Source organism: Chelonoidis abingdonii, chromosome 9 (assembly GCF_003597395.2).
Source record: "Chelonoidis abingdonii isolate Lonesome George chromosome 9, CheloAbing_2.0, whole genome shotgun sequence".
Lineage (NCBI taxonomy): Eukaryota > Metazoa > Chordata > Testudines > Testudinidae > Chelonoidis > Chelonoidis abingdonii.
The window spans coordinates 79,076,960-79,097,564 of record NC_133777.1 but is presented as its reverse complement, the minus strand read 5'-3'; the positions used below and the strand labels follow the sequence as shown (position 1 = coordinate 79,097,564).

Genomic DNA, 20,605 nt, shown 5'->3' with positions numbered 1-20,605 from the left:
GAAAAGCACAAGGTGGTGGATCTGAGGCCGAGTTAGAGCTCTGCTGACAAAGGTTTGCTCTGGGTGTGGGAATTGCTCCTCCCCCCACACTCGGGAGCAGGGATCTCCGCAGAAGAACAGCTGCGGCTGCCTCATGAATAAAGTTGTCTAAACATGCATGTAATAGAAAAGTAGATACAGCTCAGTACTTCCTTGCTAGAATTGTCAGTTCACACCGAATTAATCTCTTTTGGTCTCATGTAATTTAAGGCAGCTCATAGCAGAAATCCCATTGCAGATAAATGGACGGTCTTGCTGTGAGTATGAAGGCTCTTCCGAAGCAAGGAAATCTTGGCTTGGCAGGAATCCAAAATACTAGTGCAGATTATGAAATGTCCTTTCTGCTGAGCGGCCCAGTGTATCCTGCTTACTTTGCTCCTGGACAGCAACTCTCCTGACTGTTTCAGTTTGTAGCCAGTGTGTCAGTGGCTCTGAACAAGCTGCCTGGGTTAAAAACTCAAGCGCTGCTTTCTTGTGCAGGCTTCTGGTTCTGAAACCATAACGAGCAGCAAAAATGAAACCATGCCCTGAAATAATCTATCATGAGAGCATGGTGTTAGCCTCTGAAGCCGGCCCACTGGGCAGTAAACCAAACAACCCCGAAGTGATCTAGGGAGATGCCATTTGTGGCTCCTTCAGTGCAGGGGGAAACTGAGACCATAAAACCGAGGGCTCAGTCCTCCTCCCACTGAAGTCAGGCAATGTGCATTTTCGCATGGTCTCCAATAGGAACAACACTGGTCCCACAGTAGTTCTACAGGACGATGTTTACACTGAAGTTGAGCTGATTGTGTTAATTCCGTCATGTAAAACCTGATGAGGAAAGGGGTGAAATTCTGCAATATGTATCTGAACATTTAATAGAAACTTAGATAAGATGAATGAAGACACATGGGCTCTAGCAAATAATTTTCTTTTAGCTCACTGATAGTTTGATGAGGGAACAGGTGGAGAAGCAACATCTTGTGTTAGAAGGAGGCTTGAGTGCAACCTTGGAAGTGTTTCATTTCTGGCTCTTGAGTGTGGTTTTTTTCAGAGCCTATCACATCTGTCTTTGCCCCTGGACATGTGCAAGTACTTGGAAATAGTTCTGTTCCAGTGCCAATGAGTAATTCCATGGTCCTGGGCTCAGAGAAGGGGGATGGAACATACAGCAGCTGGAAGTGTGTGGTTTGCAAGGAACTCTACTGGTACAGAATTTCAGGCAGATCCATGTTTTTATTGTTGTCCAACAGACTTTTCCTAAGATTGCTGCTGAACTCCTTGGCTGTTGGTGCAGAAATGACCTCTTCCAGGGATACAGAAATCCAGTGGGGATACTTGTTTTTGGCACATCAAGTGCAAATGGAAAATAATTACGCCAATGCAGATGGTTTGAATTTATTTAGGTGTGAACTTTGCTCAGTTCATGAAGGAAAAAGTGCTTGAATCCAGAAAGTACACAGGCTGTCCTGACTTCGGTTTAGATCAGATTTGTGTTGCGTAAACTGAGATGAATTGGGTTTTAGTCAGTCTCAGCAGATCACTGCTTTAAAAAAAAAAAAAATTCAGCTTTTCTCCAAGCAGCGAGAGATTTTTTGCCTGATAATTCTGTACAGAGCACCGGAAACAGAAGACGGATGTCGTCATATATTTATCAACTGTTTCCACCACACATGCTGGTTTTCCCGTACTGGCTGGCTTGCAGATCTCAGGCCCCAAGGCTGGGTTTACATTGCATGCACAGCAATGTATTTATAGTGTACACAATCATTTATAGATTTCACACACACACACACTATTTTTCTTAGTGCTAGCATCCATAAATGAAGTCATGTACACACACACTGCATGATTCCAGCCATGCAGCTTCAACCATTTTAATTGTTATTGCACTTTCCCTTTTTTATGTGATCACAATCTGTCTCCTTAGACACCTGTGCATCGCCCTTCGCTGCCATGTTTCTCTTCCTTTCTACTGCCTGCCTTTTACTCAGTCCCGTGGGACGTATTTCTGCTTATCAGAGCTAACAAGCTTTTCCTGTTTAAGGAGAATTTGGGAGCTCTCCCCCCCCCCCCCCCCCGGAGAGAGATGGATTAGAAAGGAAATTCTTTTTATAACCAAGATCTGAGGATGTATGCTAAATCTTTACAGCTGCCCGTGAAGCATGAACTTAATAGGCCTCTTTCAGTCACTTCACAATCACACCAATAAATTATGGTTGAGTGGTGCGAGCACAGGCCAGAAAGCCAGGAGCTGCTGCGTCCTGGGCCAATACACTGACTTTCTAGGGGCTGGGACAAATCACCAACGACCTGATGGCCAGAGGTGCTGGGCACTAGCAAATTCACTGCAGTCACTGGTTTGCTACTGTTTGGCAGTACTGAAAATCTGGCCACAAACTTCTCTGGGCTTCAGTGTATCCTCTGTCCAATGAGAAGAAATATTTCTGGCTTTTCCAAGGTGATGCTAGGAGTGTATTTTATATGATGTCTGTACCATGGCTAGCACAGCCTGAAGCTACTGTAATACACCTTAATAAAGTCCTGCAAAGAGAAGTGTTCAGGATTATGATCACCACCCTACCCTGCCCAGTCAGCAGCACATGCACTGCAGTGTCGTCACACCTTTGGGGAAGGAGGAGATTCTGGACTGCAGCTCAGGAGATCTGGCTTCAGTTCCAAACTCTGCCACAGGCTGCCTATGTGACCCCCAGGCAAGTCACTTAGGGTTTGTCTACACTGCAATAAAAGACCCACGGTTGGCCTGGGTCAGCTGGCTTGCCGGGCTCACGCTGCAGGTCTGTAAAATCGCAGTGTAGATGTTCGGGCTGAGTTCCAGCTTTGAGACCCACTCAAGGGGGGAAGGTCTCAGAGCCCTGGCTCCAGCTTGAGCCTGAATGTCTACGCTGAATTTTGATAGCCCCGCAGCCCGAGTCAGCTGACCTGGACTGAGAGACTTGATGCTGTGGGGTTTTTTATTGGGGTGTAGACATATCCTTAGGCTCAGGTTTTCCAAAGTGTTCAATACCCACCAGCTCCCCTGGAAAGCAGTCAGAGCTGCTAGGGGCAGAGTTCTTGAAAATCTGCATCTCTGGGCCTCGGTTTCCCATCTGTAATATGGGGAGAGTAGCACCTCCTTCCTCTTGCCCTTTGTCCGTCTTGTCTGTTTCAATGGCAAGTCCTTCAGGACTGGGACTGTCTCTTATTTGTCTTTGTACAGGGCCTAGGATTGCCAGGGTTGGTGGACGTATTCTTGGAAGTGTCATCACATGACATGATCTTTAATTCCTGGAGACTCCAGGGCAATCCTGCGGCGGCTGGCAACCTAATACTGCAAGGCTTTGCATGTTATGGCAGTTCTCTGCTCCTGCTCCTCTCGCTGGTCCTGATCCTGTGGGAGATTCAGGAAGCAGTACTGAAAGACCAACCTGTGAGGTCCATAGCAATGGAAGGTGCTTGCAGTCATGAGCTATTGGGTTCCAGCTGCACAGGATATTATTCAGCCTAGAGAGCCCCACTGCAGGGCCAGACTGGCTGCATATTGCCGCCTTTCTTTGCCCAGGGACATTTGCATTCTGGCTCCAGCCCTAGCGCTCAGCTATGGCCCATCACACACTGTGCCATCCTCCTTTCTAACCTCCCCACTGAGAGGGGCAGTGTTTGGGACAGCCCAGGCAGTGGAGGGGCAAAGCCTGGCACCAGCACCATTAGGGATAAACAGTGAGTGCCAAAGTGAATCCAGCTTTCCCCTGACATCCCTCTGCTAGGGAATTCTCTGGGTTACCTAGAAACAGATTGCACATATCGCCAACACAATGATTTATTCTGCTGGGCTACTCCCCCTGCCTGCGCCTTGACATCTGTCTGCCCCCTTCCAGCTCCAACCAAAGTCCGTCCTAGAGGTGGAGGAAGTGGATTCTATAGAACCTAGCCTAGAATTTCACTGAGATCTGGCCCTGGGCGCATTGCCTGCATTCATAGTGCCAGCATTAGGCTCTGAAGCATGCTCCAGCATCCTCTGTGCTAGCAAGGGCCTTGCTTTGGGTGCTCTCACCTATCAGCAGACTGTGCTTCTCCATTTGACTCCTCCTGATTTAGTACTGGCCCTTGTTCACCACTGTGGGTGAAGGATTTTGGTTCTGCATCTATTCTGATGCCTCCTAAAATACGATCCCCTCGCTGGCCTCCTTTATTGCCTAAAGGAGAGCCTGCTCAAATGCCACCTTTTGTAATTAGTTCGATTACTTTTGGACAGATTGGTTCATTGTCATGCTCCAGGGTGTCCCCTGATCCTGTCTCGGTGGGGAAGCAGAAGTGCCAAACTATCACATGCTGGCCCTTGTGGTATTTCTGGCCTAGCACGAAGAAGTAGAAATCTCCTGGGAGAGCTGAGCCTTGTGAAACGGCAGCCCAGGTTTCAGCAGGTCAAATACGCTTCTGGATTGCAGGGTGCTTCTCCAAAGCGAACTGATTCGCTGAACAGCTGAAGCCTGCCGGTCACTGTCTGTGTCCATGCCGCTCGGAGTGCGGAGCAATGCTAATATTCTTTAACAGAAGCAAAGTGAAGGTTCTTTATTCCATGGCAGCAGCCCCCAAAACGTGAATGTGTAGGCAGGCTTTGCAACACCGAGGCCATGTGAATGTTAGAAGTGAAAATATTTCACAGCCGAGCAGCCCAGGAGGAGACCTTGTTTTGATTCAGAAACCTCAAACCTCTGGGCTAAAAGCTGCCCACACCCAGCAACCTGCTCCTTTCTCTGTGGAAACTTTCCCATTGAGCTGAGGTCTTGGCGACCAATGCTAGGCCGAGTTTATTTTGTTTTCCAGTCACACGTCTGTGCTCCCTCTACGCTGGTTAACTTGCCCCTGCACAGGATGGTGGTGGTTAGCCCGGGGTTGTGGGGGTTATGATGAGCTGAATACACAGTATTGCTCTGCACCGGAAGAGGGAACGGTGGCTGAAGCAGAGAGGGTTTCTGTAACACAGCATCGGCTGACCTGCTCCTATCAGCTGTTAGAACATACTACAGCCAGCTTCACCACAGCCCCGGCAGGCCTGCGTCCTAAGAGCTCAACAGGCAGCAGGAGCGAGTTGCTTTCAGCATGACAATGTAGTTCTCCTTAAAAGGGAAAACTCTTGAGTTATCTCATTTGCTTAACTGCCTTCTCGGTGGAGATCACTATATTACTAATCTGAAGTATGCAACCTAGTCCCAGCGTGCTCTAGCTATGCCAGGTTAATCAGTCCTGTGCCATTCCACACTGTCTCTCCAGCATACTGAATTGCTCAATTGCCCCTCTCCCCTTCTTACTAGTCATGGAATTGACAAACGAGGAGAAAAAAACGAAGGCCTGGTAGCATCCTTAGCGTCTCCGTGCAGTAACAATCGGAGGATATGTCTGTGCTACAAGCACTGCAGTGACACTGTTGCAGCTGCATCACTGTAGTGTAGACGTTTATTACAGCGATGGAAGGGTTTTCTTCCAGAACTGTCCTAAACCCACCCCCTCGAGAGGCAGTAGCTAGGCCAGCAGAAGAATTCTGAGCCAATTGGAGGGTCTAATCCTGACCACACCGCACAGGGTGTGAAATTTTGTCACAGCCCTGAACAATGTAGCTAGCTAAATTTTAGGTGGAGACTAGACCTGAGGCCCCGATCTTGTGCTTTCAGCCCCCCAAGCCTGTGTAGAGTCCTGTTGTGGGGGCTCTGTGTGGGTACAGGGTCCATCCACCTGGAGGCCACTGCAGGATTGGGGCCACAGTGGCAATACAAGAGTTGAGAGCTGTTGGAAGGGGTATATGTGGGCACCAAGAGAACTCCAGGATAACGAGATGGGAAATAGTAGCAGGAGCACAAGATGCAGCTAACTTTTCAGGAGACTTTGTGTACTGTGGAGATGAACGGGAGGGAGGGTTCACTGAGTCTTGGCTGAAGGCCTGAGAATTCCTTCTTTTCTCCTATGAAGCAGACCAGCCAGAAGGCCACGTCCCATCAGGCTAACACTTCTCTGCAGCTTGTCGATGTCATAGGTCCATGTGGCTAAGCAGCGTCACGCAAAACTTCTAGAAACCCCTCTCCTATTTTTGTGCTAAAAATGGTGATTTGGGGGCAAGATCAAGAAGGGTGGTGGTGATTATTTTTGGCAGTGAAAATACTGTCACTCAAAATTAGCCCAATTTCCAGAAGGAAACAATCCCCTTTTTGTACAAGTATTTTGCAAAAATGGGGTCAGATTTCTAAAGAAATGTGAAAATGGTCCTGCTCTGAGACTCACTGTGACTATTTCCCTCCCCTTGAGCAGTACATGATGCTCCTTTCCCTGGCCAGTGACAGATGCAGTTTTAAAAACCACCTCAGAGTGTAGCCACTGTGGTCTGCAACCAAAATGAATGTGCCCCCAGCTGAGGGTTGATCTCAACTCTCATCCAACTTTTAAATGATCCTTGAAGTAAATGCTCAGCAAGGGTGAAGCCAGCGCAAGGTCTGGGCTGCTTAAATCCACTCGCTCCACATCTTGACTGACCCTCTGCCCATGGATCAGTTTCACTTCGAGGCCCTGCTCTTGCAATCAGATCTGCATAGGGTGAGAACTTTGAACCCACATGGCTGCAACTGCAGGATCAGGGTCTTACTGAGGCTGCTGCTGAAGCACTACCTTGAATATCATGGATCTGAGATTTGGATACAGCCCCCTCATATCAATCCAGCAGCTGCAGCTGGCATACGAAGTACAATCGGCATCCAGAATCTTTATAAAAGTGAACTAGTTCTTCTCAGACTTATACTTGGACAAAACCAAGTCAAATGTATTGGCTCTGCTCAGGAAAACCAACCCAGGGCAGCTGCCATCTGTGCTGCTGGGGAAGTAACACCATTTCCAGGGAAAACGATCAAAGATTCTAGTTTGCAGACTTCCTGTGTGAACTTGGGCACGTCACATAGCCTCTCTGGGTCTTGGTTTCCCATCTATAAAATTGGGGATAACGGCACTGTCTACCTCACCGGGGTTTTGTAGGGATTCTGGGGAGCTCCTATACTAGGGTATTGGGGCCATCATAGCCAGACCTGTGCCTCAGAAATATACTCCTTGTTGCAGCTAACGCAGCACAGGCCTTAAAATGGAGCTGGCTGCTTTATTTCCTCTGAGAGAGTCCCCAATAAACAATAGCTGTCATTTCTGTTGAGCCTTTGGAAGATCTCAGCATGTGTGGGTATAAAATATTGGACTTAAAGGCAGCAGGTTTAGGGCATGTCTAGGCCAGGGTGTCCTGTTAGATGAGGAAAATGCAAGAGGAAGAGCTCTGAACGAATACAAACACTTCATGATGGGGTAGCTGAGCTTTCATAGAGGTCTGTGAACCTGGGCTCCCCATGTGCAAACGAGAGGTACTTGGTAAGATGTATCCAGGGCTGGTGGAAATGGTTTGTTCCAGAAGTGTTTTTAATGAACACTGGGGGAGGGGAGGAGGGTTGTAGAAACTTTGCAAACCCCCTGCCCCCCCACAAAAGTCATTTTCCCCTCAAATTGTTGGGTTTCATTTATTATTTTTTTTTTTAAAAAAGAAACATCAGCAGCCAAAATACGGAAAAATTTTCACCCAAAGAGACTTTTTTTGACCAGCTCTAGTAGACCCCTCCCCTCTTACCGATGAGGAAGCTGTGGATACAAGATTGATCCAAGGTTATGGTAATGGCCAGCTCTCCTGATTTCCATCCTGTGTCTTAACCCCAGGACCACCCTTTTTCCTTTAGTAAAGCTCACCCAAAACATGTTTCAAATGTAGACCAGGCATCTGTGAAACTTCTGGAAGCCCAGAGGCAATTAAACACTGAAATAAGTGAAGGGAGGAGGGGAAGGGCAGCCAGTAACCAGCTTGCAAACAGAGACTGTTGCAGGATCTGGCCCACATCTTACTGCAGAAGGCATGACAGGATCTGCCTGCAATACTGTGTGGGTCGTCTCTACACCCAGATAATTCTTAGTATTGTCCACCCACATCTTCCCCTCTTCTACCCCCTTGACGTCTTCCTTAGTGTAGGCCCTTGCAGTCTTTGCACTAGATGACCTCATTTTTCACTCCAAAATGCCTCCAAAAGAATGTCAAGTTTCTTGTTTCACCCTCATGTTTGAACAAGAAACTGCATCACACAGCGTTCATATTCACTCAGGGCTCTTCCTCTTGCACTGTCCTTGCCTAACAGGACATCTTATCCCAGAAAGATATGCCCTAAACCTGCTGCCTTTTAGGGAAGGAACTCTGGGTTCTATTCCCGCCACTGCCCAGAGGTCTGTAGGGGGATGGGTGAGTCATTAAAGGACTACATTTCAAACGCAAACTCCCACTTTTTTTAACCCTATCAATTTTTGGATTGATTTCAGTTGGAAACATGAACATCAGCATCTCTGACATTCAGCGGCAAGATGTCCATTGGGCAACCAAAAGCAGAGAGAACTAGGATGTTTGAGAATCTGGGCCTTAGCCTCTCTGTGCCTTGTTTCTTCAGATGTGGCCTGTATGTAATAATATTTCCCTCCCTCACAGGGGTATGGAGGCTAAATTCGGGACTTAGATTGTAATCTCTTGGGGGCAGGATTATCTTTGAGGTCTGGGTCTGGACAACATGTAGCACAACGGGGTCCTTGTCCGTGACTGGGACTCCAAGGCACTATGATAGCACAATTAATAATAAATGTCAAGAAAGTGCTTTGAGATCTTGATGGGGAAGATGCTATAAAAGCGCAGTATCGCTCTGCGGCTGATGATGTGAGTCAAAAGTGGGGACTGCGTTTTAACTTCCTGTTTTCCAGCATTTGTCATTTTGATTCACTTGCCCTTATTTTTAAGTGAACCATTTAAAACGAACCTTCTTCCATTGCGGCCCCCCAAACACTGGGGCGCCATCCAGTGTGTGAACCTAGCCCTCCTCCAGGGTTGGGGTGGGGGTCCTAAAGCTCTGCATCCAAATGAGATGATCAGTAAGGAGGACAGTTGACAGTTGCACAAGTAAAGTGATATTTATATCAGCCTGGCTATGCACAAGGTTGAGCGTGTGTGTGTGTCTAAGCCTCAAAGAGCTTGTAGTGTAAAGGCACAAGATGGCAGAGAACACCTATATGCTTCTTGGGAATGGATAGTTTGGGAAGGGGTTTGGTAGAGAGAATAGGAGGCAGAGGGCACTTGGTGAATGTTAGTTAAGAGGCTTTTCCAAGCACTAGGGACAGTAGAAGAGAAGGGGTGATGTCAGGATTAGGAGACAAGGTGGGAAAGGGGAGACCTTGGGCCGAGCAGAGGAAGAAGGAGGTATAGGAGAGGTAGGCAACGGGTATGGGGGAATTTCTACAGTGTGGAGATCCTCCACATGTTCTGAGTTGTAATATATCACCCTGCAGCTCCAGATGCAAACAGGCCTCTGAATTCCCTGTGCGAGAAAAAACAAGATTAAATATTTTAAAACTGATGAGTGTTGGAGGGGGCAGTGGGTTATTAGTCATGTAGTCTGGTTTCTGGGGGCCAGCCAACGTTACAGAAACCATATAAAATTCCCACCCTTGGCCTTTAAACACTAACAAGACTGGCTAGCACGACCAGAGAGAACCATAAAGCTGAAAGCAGGCGGTTTAAGGGCTGAGCCTGCTGACCCTTCCTAGGCTAGTTCTATTTTGCAGAATTGGGCCATAACTATGGAAGGGTAGGAGGGTGGGTGGGAAACAGACTGCTTAAAAATACTTCACTTGCTCCTCAAAGAGCAGGAATGCTCTTGCCAAACACAAAATCATTAACAGTTAGCAATGCCACATCAGCAGTTGTCACAAGAATAATGCAGTTTGCATAACCATGAGGTAAGGCACTGGGGGATATCGTGACTAAGTTTCCAGGAACAAATTAAAAATTGACTTTCCAAAATGTGTGGGCTTACATAGCAGAATGAAATAGGGTTCTTCTGTCTCCAACTATTGTGGGCGTGTTTTGTGCCTTTGATTAATACCTCTAATTCTCCCTTGAACTGAAAGGAGAAATCTTGGAGAGCTTTGTAGTTTATGGCTCAGTTTTAAGGTAAGATGCACATTTTTAACTGTGATGCTAATTAATCATTGGAACGGACCAGCCAAGAATGTAGCAAATTTTCCATCACTTGGGACTTGGATGTCTTCCTGAAACACGATTCCTCCACAAATTGTTGGGCTTGATATAGGAATCCCTGGGTGAAACCTGGGGCCTGTTTTTATGCAGGAAGTCAGATTAGCTGTTCATAATGGTCCCTTCTGGCTAGAACTGTGCACATAACTGATTTTTTTTTTTATGGTTCACTGGCTGAACTGGAGGGGAAAAAAAAAAGCTTCAGACTGACCCAAAATGAATTTTCAAATTCGGCAGCAACTCTGAAAAAGTTGAAAAAATCTGTTTTGGGTCAAACAATATTTTGTTCAGCCTGAAACAATGTTTAATTTTTTTAAATTTTTTTGTTTAGCTTAACTGGTTTAATGGATGCAAAATTTGACAACAGGCAATTTTGAATAAAAATAAAAACATTTCACTTTGAAAATGTCAGAACACAACGTTTTGATTTTTATTTTTTAAAATTCAACTAAGTTGATACAATTTCAGGAACTGTTTCAGTTGGCAAAAAAATGTTCCGCTCTACTTTTGACCACAAATCTCTGAATTTACATGGGAGGAAAAGCAAAAGGCGGAATGTTTCATACATCAATATTACATATGGTCTAAATGTGTTTAAAATTATTAATACCTGTTCCACATACTTCATTTAATCTAGATATTTATTTTTACCAACATCAATGTTATAGAAAATCTATGATGCAGTTAAAGGCTACTTATTAAGAGTGGTTGGAGGGAAGTAATTAAATCTTATTTAAAATAAGTTGCATATCCGGGATCGATCAGCTTTCTTTTGTCAGTACTCCAAAAACAGCACTTAAGAAAACTGGTGCTTGGACAGCCTCTGATAAAGGGTGATCTGAAAGTCCCTCATAAATATTCCTCCATCCCTACGAGGGATCATAGAAGCCGTTCTATTCATTTTTATAAGAGTAGGGTAAGTGACTTTCCCAAAGAAACCCAGATAATCAATGGCAGTCTTGGATATAGAAATGCAAAGTCCTGGCTTCCCAGCCTCTGCTGCAACCACTAGGCAACACTGCCCTTAAATCAGACACTTGTGATCTGCTTGAGTAACTTCCCCAGCTTTAGGACCTGCTCCTGTTCGAACGAGTCTACACTAACACGCTCAGGGGGCCCAGTCATGAGCTGAGTTATACACCAGTGCAGGAAAGGATGTGAGGTACCCCCACAACTAGTCTGTGGGGAGAAGGAAAGCTGCTGCTGCAAGGGTGCTATCGCCCCGCCTGCACAGCTGGGGGAGAAGCATGTGCCTGCATCCCAGCTAGAGCAGGCACGGCAGGAGCAGTAAGGCGCCCTCGGTGCAAGGTTATCAGTGTCAGAGTTTGATTCCTGGCCTGCTCCTGGGGCAGTGCATAGTTGTGCCACCCCCTTCCCTGGGACTTGTGGCTATTCCATGATTTAGCCCATAGACTAGGCTGGACAAAGCCTGCACAACCCTCTTTGGCTGTGACAGAACTTATCTGAGCAAAGATTTAATACTTCCTCCCAATGCCTGCTCTTCCTTCTTGTTACGAACAAACTGCTCTGAAGCGGAGTGTGCTTAAAAAGGAGTTTTATTGCCAAATCTCAAAGCTCTTTACACGCAGAAGGCAGCGTTGCCTTTCCAAGAGCCATGACAGATTTTTAGACACAATCATTCACTGCCACTCACTAGCGCATTCACTTTCTTTCTGTCAGAACCATGCAGCTCTGGCAGTCCTCGTACAAATCTGACATTGAGTCACGCTCCATCTCGACACGCCTGCAGTGTCTTCAGACACGAGAAAGCAAGCTTAGTGCAGCTGGGGCTCCTGAGTGAAGAAAAGCTAGGCACTCATTGGTGGCAGGTAAAATGAAGACTGGAACTGTCCTGCTAGATCAGCGTAATGGGTCTTCTACTCTAGAACGCGGCTGGGACAATGGCTAGTACTGGCTGTTAAAGAGAAAAGTGCAAGAAACCCAGAAGACAGCTACGGAATGACCTGCCGTCCCCCTTAGGCGGAGACTGGCTTATGCCCTGAACAAGAAAAACGTGCGAAAACTTCAGAATTAAATGTTCTAAACAAACCATGAAGCTTTCATTATACATAAAAGCCCAGTTGATCCAAAATTCTAGGTGAGCTAGTCACTGTAGAATGAAACTCTAAACCTATACAAAAGGCTATTTTTCCTTAATTAACACAACATTTTCAGCCATGGAGACACTGGGTGTTAAAAGGAGAGTTCACTTAATTTATCGTTATTTACAAGACATAGTATATAACGGTAAGTGACATTAGTGCGTACAGTATTTAGCTCTGGCTTGTAAAAAGGTTTAGCTCTCCCATCTCCTAACAGATTCAGGTGTCTTCTGTTAAGATTCCTACTGGGGTTTCAGTAAAATGTCAGACATTAAAATATTCAGTATGATTAAAAAAATACAGTAAATATAAGCACATCCTGTAGATTCTTGCTGCAATAGACAGCGGTATCTGGGACTCTTCGTCAGCACTGCAGTAGGTAGATATTTAATAGGTGGCACATGGTGATGACAAAATACTTGTAAGAGTGAAAGCATCCATGTATATCAGAGATGAGTCTGAGCTGGACTCAGACCTTCCTCAATGTTCAAGGGTATTCAAATACAGGGGGTTGGTTTGGCCTTAATAGGGATAAGGGACAGCTTCAGCACTTCTGCATCCAAATGTTGACCATAGCCAGATCATGATTCTGGTCTGGGCGCATCCCTATTACATATACATCTCCGTTAGTCATCCATTTTATTCTTTTGTTAAGCAATTTTATCTCACAGATGCCTCCTTCTCTCTGAAGGCTGATGTCCCAAGACATTCTGTACACACCAGGTTTGTACAGCTCATGTTCACATCACACAGTGTTCGGTAAACAAAAGTGCACATGCAGAAAAATATGTATTAGAAGCTGGTAAGCACTGACTAGACTAGGTCTGTATTGTTAGCCCTTGTCTTATAAGTACATCTCATAAGAAAACAAGATACCTCAGTTCACATTGACTCTACAGCAGTAAATTATGCAGAACCAGAGTTCATCCTTGGCCTGCATCAAGGGGACTATGCTCTGGACTGCATATATTTGGAAATCCGGTGTCTAAATGCAGGGCTGTTTTGGCACCTGAAACTCAAGCAAATTCTACTATGCAGAAACTGCATGGGTGATTGAATAATGAAAGACTTTCAATACAATTCCTATGACTAGCTTGAGAATGAGGCAGCTTAAACAAGGCTGTTTTAATCACTCACTTTGGAAGAGTCTGATTGAGTGACTACCCAGCTCTTATCTGGGATGTTCCCATTTTTCCGTTCCTGAAATGCTTTAGGTCAGGGCTGGCTGGACATGGTAAGGAGCATTCATCAGTTCCCCCCTCCTCCTTCCTAATTCAGCTGTAGTTTGAGTTTTACTTTGCTGCTGCTCAGGTGGATGTTTGCAGCAAGGGGTACCATGGAGCCTTCATGAGCTACCGGAGAAGGAACCTGAGCTAGAGAAGATGTATAGCATGCTCCTTGCTTAGTACTTGTCAGGGGCAGATGGCACAAACTACTGGGTAGTGTAGATACTTTAGCAATGAGAACTGCTAAGTTGAACTCTCTCTGCTGGCTCAGAAATTCATCCTATTCTGCTGGGCCTTGGCTATTCAACATCCACCTGCATTGCCTGGAGCTCCATAACATCAGCTAGAAAGATCCAATCCTTCCTCTGCCGCACAGGCCTAGATAAAGCCAAGAGGAGGTGGAGGACCTTTGAATCCCTGGGTCATTGATGTGGTGCCATTGAGAATGAATATTTTAGGGCAAAACTCTGACAGCAGGATACAAGGGATGCACCTGCGCCCTGTGATGACCTGATTTGGTTGGGTAAATGAGCATCGCTGAACTTGGACTGGCAGGTAGGTGACCCAGTTCACATCCACACGTGTTGTCTGAGGGTGAAAAGGGTGCTTACACTTTTAATCTTTGTCGTGCAAGACACAGTTTTGTAATCATTTTGTCACTATGACTATTCCTATTCCATCACATTTCTATCATGAGATGCAACTTCCTTTAACAGGAGGACCAAGAATTGGGGCATTTTGCCATTGTCTTCCATAGGAACCAGATCGGACCCGTATTTAGTAATTCCTTCTTCGTTTCAGTGTACTGAGTTCAGCTGCCTACCCACCAAGAATTAAACTGCAAAATGCATTTCCCTGTTAAAATGATATGATTAGATGTTCTATCAAAACCCGCTGCCATGATGGACATGTCATCAGTCAACTTCCCAGGACAAGGCTGCTCGACACACAGCAAGGGGAGAGTCTACTTTCAGAACAACCAGCCAACTGCTCCCATGAGCCTCCAAACAACTGGCTGACTATTTATTTCTACAAATACAGGAGACTCTAGTTACCAGGTATTGCTTAAAAATGAACATTACGAGCTGCTTCAGCCAGGAGCAGGTATTTCAAATGTAGCAGCATTGTCCAGGAGAATGAGCATAGAGTTAGGGGTAGGATTGCTAAATTCTATCCCTGGCTCTGAAATGAACTTCTTCTGTGGGCAAATCACTTCATATCCCTGCCTGTTTCCCCACAGGAAAAATAATACTTGCTTGGCAATGGTAGTCTGAGGCTTAATGGATACTTGTACAGTGCTTAGAACACGGAAGGATTGTTGTGTTGAAGTCTAGTCTAGACCTGAAACCAATTACTTACTATCACCAGTTTGCCAGTTTTGTGCAGATTTCTAAGTCAATTTTTGAACTGCCGATGCGTTTAATGAGTGTCTATAGAAATTGTTAACCATTTGTTCCAGAATATGATTGGGCCAGGTAGTCAAAATCTGTCAGCAAGTGAACAAACTGAGCAAAGTTTATGGATGTTTGCAGCCAGATTCCCAGTGGAATATTTCATTGGCAAAACTTCTGGGTGCCAGTGCAAATGGGGTAATTCATAGACTCATAGACTTAAGGGCAGAAGGGACCATTATGATCATCTAGTCTGACCTTCCATGTCTTACGTGCCAATTTATACATGCACACGTAAATTTTCTGCTAGAATATCCATGCCCTCCTTTGAAAAACTGACCTTTAGTCTGATTACCAGTGTTGTGGGGGTGGGTATTTTTTTAGGGCCTAATCCAAATCCCACTGGTGGTTTTCCTCTGACGTCAATGAGCTTTGGATCAAGACCTTAAAGAATATTCACATTTTTCCAACTGATGTTCAGTGTCCTCTAACTTCCTATTGTGATCAGGGATGGGAATATGGCATAAAGATAGAACAAAAAGAAAATTATAACTGAAATGCCCTGCTCTGAATGCACAGTGTGTGCATAGCAAAACACAACCTTATTTAACACTGGCCAAGCAATGGTATAAGTTGTAAATAGCAAATTTTTAGCTTGATTGTAAGAAAGAAGTGTTGTCTTAAGTATATCTCAGGGAGCACTTCTCCTATAAAGAGTTACTAGATCCTCTGGCTTTTCTTTTTGTTTCTGTTTCTCTGTCGGTTCCTTATTCAGTTCTCCGAACCCTTTAATTTCTTGTAAGACTTGTGTTGCTTGGCGAAGCTGTTCTACTGCCTCGTTGAGTAATGTCTCTGCATTTACTGGGGGTCCATTGCCCTCCTGTGCTTGTTCTAACTCTTGGCATAAAACCTTTTGCAGAAGTTTTTCTGTCTTTTCCCTTTCGTGAGCCACTTTCTCCTCCATTTTAGCCAGGCAGGACTGGGGCTCCTTGCTGAAGCCTGGACCCAAAAGTTCTTTTTCTGCATTTTTTGATTCATTCAGCAGCTCTCCTAGAGATGCACAGCGAGTTCTGAGAGACAAGGGATTTGCTACGGACTGTGGTAAAAGTGTTTTCTCTTTACTAGGAACCTCTGTACTTTCCTGCTTTGCTTCAGTATCTAAGGAAGTCTTTATTTGTTCCTGTATTGTTTGCGGCTCTTCTTTCTCAGCAGAAGCTCTCTCACTTCCTTCTTCAAGCTCTACTTTTTGGGGAGTGGATTCTGTCACTTCCCCATCTTCCATTCCATCCCTGCGGGGGCTGGAATCATGGGGCTCCTTGCCTTCTGAACTCTTTGCCTCTAAACTGCTCGGGGTGGCATCCATACTTGCTGTCAATTTTTCTGATAAAATCTTAGGAGGAAGTGGAGGTTTCACGGTAGTCGTTGTGAGCACCTCTGTGAGGTTTTCTTTACTGCCACCCTTGGATGGTTCCAAACCATCTGTGCTTTGAGGGTGAGGGGCTGGTTCATCCCAACTGATCCCTTTCAGCTTGTCCGATAAGATTTTAGGAGGAGGAATCGGAGGCTTTGCTGTGCTGCTGTCGCTGACCTCCATGAGATTCTCTTCACTGGTCCCTGCTGAGGCTTCGGGTTCTTCACCCTCTTCACCTTGACTGACTGAACCCACGTCCTTGTTGTTCAGATCATCCTTTGACGGTGTACTCTCATTCAACTTCTTAGCTGGAGGCAACAGAGGCTTTTTAAGCTCTTGATCGGCAATACTGTTATCCGCACTCGGCTTCTCTGACACGATACTGGGCTTTGCAGGAGGCATAGGTGGCTTTGGAGTTTCCTTTGGAGGAGGGACGTTCTCATTATCGCTCACAGTCAAGGTGAAGTCTGGAGGGCCATTATCCACTATATCCAGATCCAGCCTCAAGATTCCATCCGATGTAGACTTGGCAACCTGAGAAATGTAATATGAGAGAGCTTTATTTAGACTGTGTCCTGTTATGAATCCCCTGAACTATCCTGTCCTCAAAACCAGTCTTAACAAACCGTTTAAGTCAAAAAAGTGAATGTGGGGTGACAGGGCTGGTCTACGCTCCTGTGCTACATCAGAGCAGCAGTGGAATGTTGGGTGAAGACGCGCTATGCTGATGGGAGAGCGCTCTCCCATCAGTATATTTACTCCATCTCCGTGAGAGGCAGAAGCTATGTTGGCAGGAGAGCGTCTCCTGCTGGCACGGTGTGGTGTGGACACCGTGGTAAGTCAGTGTAACTTACGTTGCACGGGGGGAGATGGCTTTTTCACACCCCTGAGCGTTGAAACTTACATCAGCTTAAGTAGCAGTGTAGACAAGCCCCGAGTCCAGCATCTGACTACAAATCTTTTGTCCCACAAGGAGGATAGTACAGACTAACCCGTACACCTCAGCACAGCTTACACGTGTGAGACTGAGTGATGCCTCTGCCTCTGCTCTCCTTTACGCCCCCACTTCTTACTGAATGTAACACCCTGTGTGACATTATACCAGCACCTGCTTCAGTGCGTGCACACTTACTGCTGAGCTATTTTGTCTCCAGTAGTGGAGCGACAGTCAGGAGAGTATCAAAGCCCATAACCACAAGAGGTCAAGAATTCGTCCAAAGCAGTTGCACAAAAATCCTTTTTCCTTTCTAAGTTAAACACTGAGCTATGCCGTTCTGATGTGGACAACTTCTGAGTTACAAATATTTGCACGGACAGGTGCACTGTCTGAACTGATAAATGCAAAGAATTTCCCAGAGAGACAAAGTGGGTGAGGTAATATCTTTTATTGGACCAACTTCTGTTGGAGAGAGAGAGAGAGACAAACTTTTGAGCTACGCAGAGCTCTTCCATGTAAATAGTATTAATACAGGGTGTTAGCGGGCCACTTCACCTTGAATTACATGCTAAACTATCTGCTCTTCCTTGCCATTTAGCTGTGAGACTCCGAGTACCTTTCCCAGACCTGAGGAAGAGGTCTGTGTAGCTCGAATGCTTGTCTCTCTCACAAACAGAAGTTGGTCCAATAAAAATTACCTCCCTCACCGTCTTTCTAATATCCTGGGACCGAGACAGCTACCACACTGCAGACAACCTAGAGCAACAGAGGCAGATCATCTGGTTCTATCCTAAGGGTCGGCAACCTCTGGCATGCGGCTCGCCGGGGTAAGCACCTTGGTGGTCCTGGCCAGTTTGTTTACCCGCCGTGTTGGCAGGTTCGGCCGATCGTGGCTCCCACTGGCTGCGGTTTCCTGCTCCAGGCCAATGGGGGCTGCGGTAAGCGGCGCCGGCCGAGGGATGTGATGGCCGCCTTTCCCGTCACCCCCATTGGCCTCGGACGGCGAACTGCAGCCAGTGGGAGCCGCGATCGGCCGAACCTGTGGATGGGGCAGGTAAACAAACCGGCCCAGCTCGCCAGAGTGCCAGAGATTGCCGACTCCTGTTCTATTCCCTTGTAGGAATAGCTGTTGAAGTAGCCTAGAATATTTTATCCCCTTGCTACCTAAGTCATCCCCCTATAAGAGTGTTTCCCAGAATTCTTATTGCTGCTTTCCTTACATAACTTGTTGCATTTCTTTAGCTTGATAAAATGTACAGGTCTATTAGTTCACGTATCAAATCCTTCAGTTCAGGGCACTGATGTAACGTCATTTTCATCTAGCTGCTTCCTCTCCCCTCCTGACATCATCTGCCTCAGCTGGGTTGGGCCTCAGCCAGCTAGTCCTTCATGTCACAAGCTCCAGGCAAGCTGCTCAACCATAGCGGCTGGATCAGAAGGGATGGCCATGCAGAGTTGCATTATCTCTATACGAAGCCTGAACTTCTTAAGTCTCCTATCAACCCCCGAGGGAGAAATAATGAGAGAGAGTCCCTGTGTGAGGGAGCCCTGGGGACAGACAATGCCCAAATGCATCTAAGCTTAGACTCCCTCCAGAACAGGGAGACTGGCTACAGTCTTCCTCCCACTTGAGCCCTTTCAAGAGACCTCTACACCTGGGTGAAGTTCACCCGTGTTGCCAGACCCTCTCTTCTAAATATGTGCCCCCAGCTCCTGTGAGAAGCTAGCCCAGAGTTATCTCCCTTCAGGACTGCGTGACCAGCAATTAAAATTTCCAGTTAACCCCCTTCCCATACGTTTTTTCTGTGTTAATTACTACAGTATTCAAGTCCCTGCAACTGTCTGGTCACCCTCTTTATTGTGTCCTTTCCATAAGGTGACAGGAACTGAACACGGCCTTCAAGATAAAGTGTTACTGTTTCATGGTGGAGAACAGAGTTGTGTCCCCTTCCCCTGGGTCTGCTGCCCAAGACTCTCCTACTGCATACAGGCCTTCACCCCGCACTAAGTCCCAGTCCTGCTCAGTGTCTTGCCGTACGTGACTTCTCAGAGTAAATGACTGTTTTCAGACTTCTGGTTCAGACTCATTACCTTACATTTCTCGGGAGTGAAATGCGTAATCGCCAGCTCACTCACTAGAGATGTTTATTGCTCTCCTCTGCCTTACCAGCACTGTAGTGTGCATTTTCTCTTCTACGCAGCATCTGTATAATCGCCCCCAATACTAATCTTTGTGGCATGTCATACCCAGGGCCTTCATCCAAAATAACGTCCACTTATATGTACCCTCTGTCTCCAGTGTCCACAGAAGGCCTTTATTACCCTATAAATGGCAAACTGTCCCCTTCAAGGTGAGGGCACTTGCAATAACAGAGTTGAGATTTCAGGCCCAGCTTACAAGGCATACAGGGAATAACATCAGTGGATAAAATTTCAGAGAGCATTTGTGCTTCTGAGATCTTTTTGAGCAGAAGGGAGGGAATTTCTGGTTCTCCAGTGATTATTTCTGTACATTTCTCTAAAGAAAGATTCTCTTGTGGATGTTGCAAGATTTTTGTGCGCTAGATTAAAAAGTTTTGGAGCATTTTGTCTGCACTAAGATCACTTGAGTGTTGCACAGAAGGTGAGAGTCAGCAAGCTATGATGCTTGCAGAAAGAGGTTTAGCCTTAAACCCATTCATTAGTTTAATCCTCTTCTAAAGTATCACTACTTCTTCAGTATAGAAACTCCCTCAGAAATAGGAATCTAACATTTATTAGCCATGTGTGTGTTTTTGTTTTAAATATTAGCTACAGAAAAGCTACTGAGAACTGAAAATAGGCTGCTCTATAAAATTGTTTAAGAAAAAAGAGTTATAACCCATTCTCAGTGCTTCCGTTTTTTTTTTAATTAAGCAGTAATGGCACGTGCCAAACAAAGAAACAGCTCATGAACTATAGAAAGGCTCACAAAATATATCACAACATATTGCAGCAGCTACCAATCTGAAGGATGCAAAAATCTTAAACAGCTGCGGTCCACCATCCCACAGATTAAAAACTTCCTTTCCCTTATTCCAGTTACCAGCTAGTTTTACCTGTATGGGATCAGACAGAAGCTTGTGTTTTGCATTTAATCATCATGAACGATACACCCAGAAATAGTTCTCACTGATTCCGGCTTGGGACTTTTACCAGATGGAGATTGCATACAGATGATTTCACTGTGCTGCAGCATGCAACCCCGGGGTGCATTCTTACCTCTTTCAGATGAATTCTGGTGGGTGGTCTGCGCCCATGACCCACTTTCACTCTATCTCGAGTCACATGTTCCAAGGAAAGGCTCTGATCTACCTTCACCTTTAAATGGGGGAAAGAAAGGAGAACATCACTGAGT

At 45.8% G+C, this 20,605-nt stretch overlaps 1 protein-coding gene across 3 annotated transcripts in view; it reads right to left on the bottom strand.

Moving 5' to 3' along the window:
• Positions 1-20,605, bottom strand: part of PLEKHO2 (pleckstrin homology domain containing O2) — a 115,104-nt gene that overhangs the window by 58,400 nt on the left and 36,099 nt on the right. For 2 of the 3 annotated variants that reach the window (XM_032766079.2, XM_032766080.2), the window contains exons 5-6: positions 20,470-20,568; positions 11,701-16,826 (exon numbers count right to left, since the gene is read on the bottom strand). In XM_032766079.2, coding sequence (XP_032621970.1) covers positions 15,573-16,826; positions 20,470-20,568 — 1,353 coding nt within the window. In that variant the 3' untranslated portion in view covers positions 11,701-15,572. Of the gene's footprint in view, positions 1-11,700; positions 16,827-20,469; positions 20,569-20,605 lie in introns of those variants that run through there. The other variant, XR_012656578.1, reaches the window with a different exon arrangement.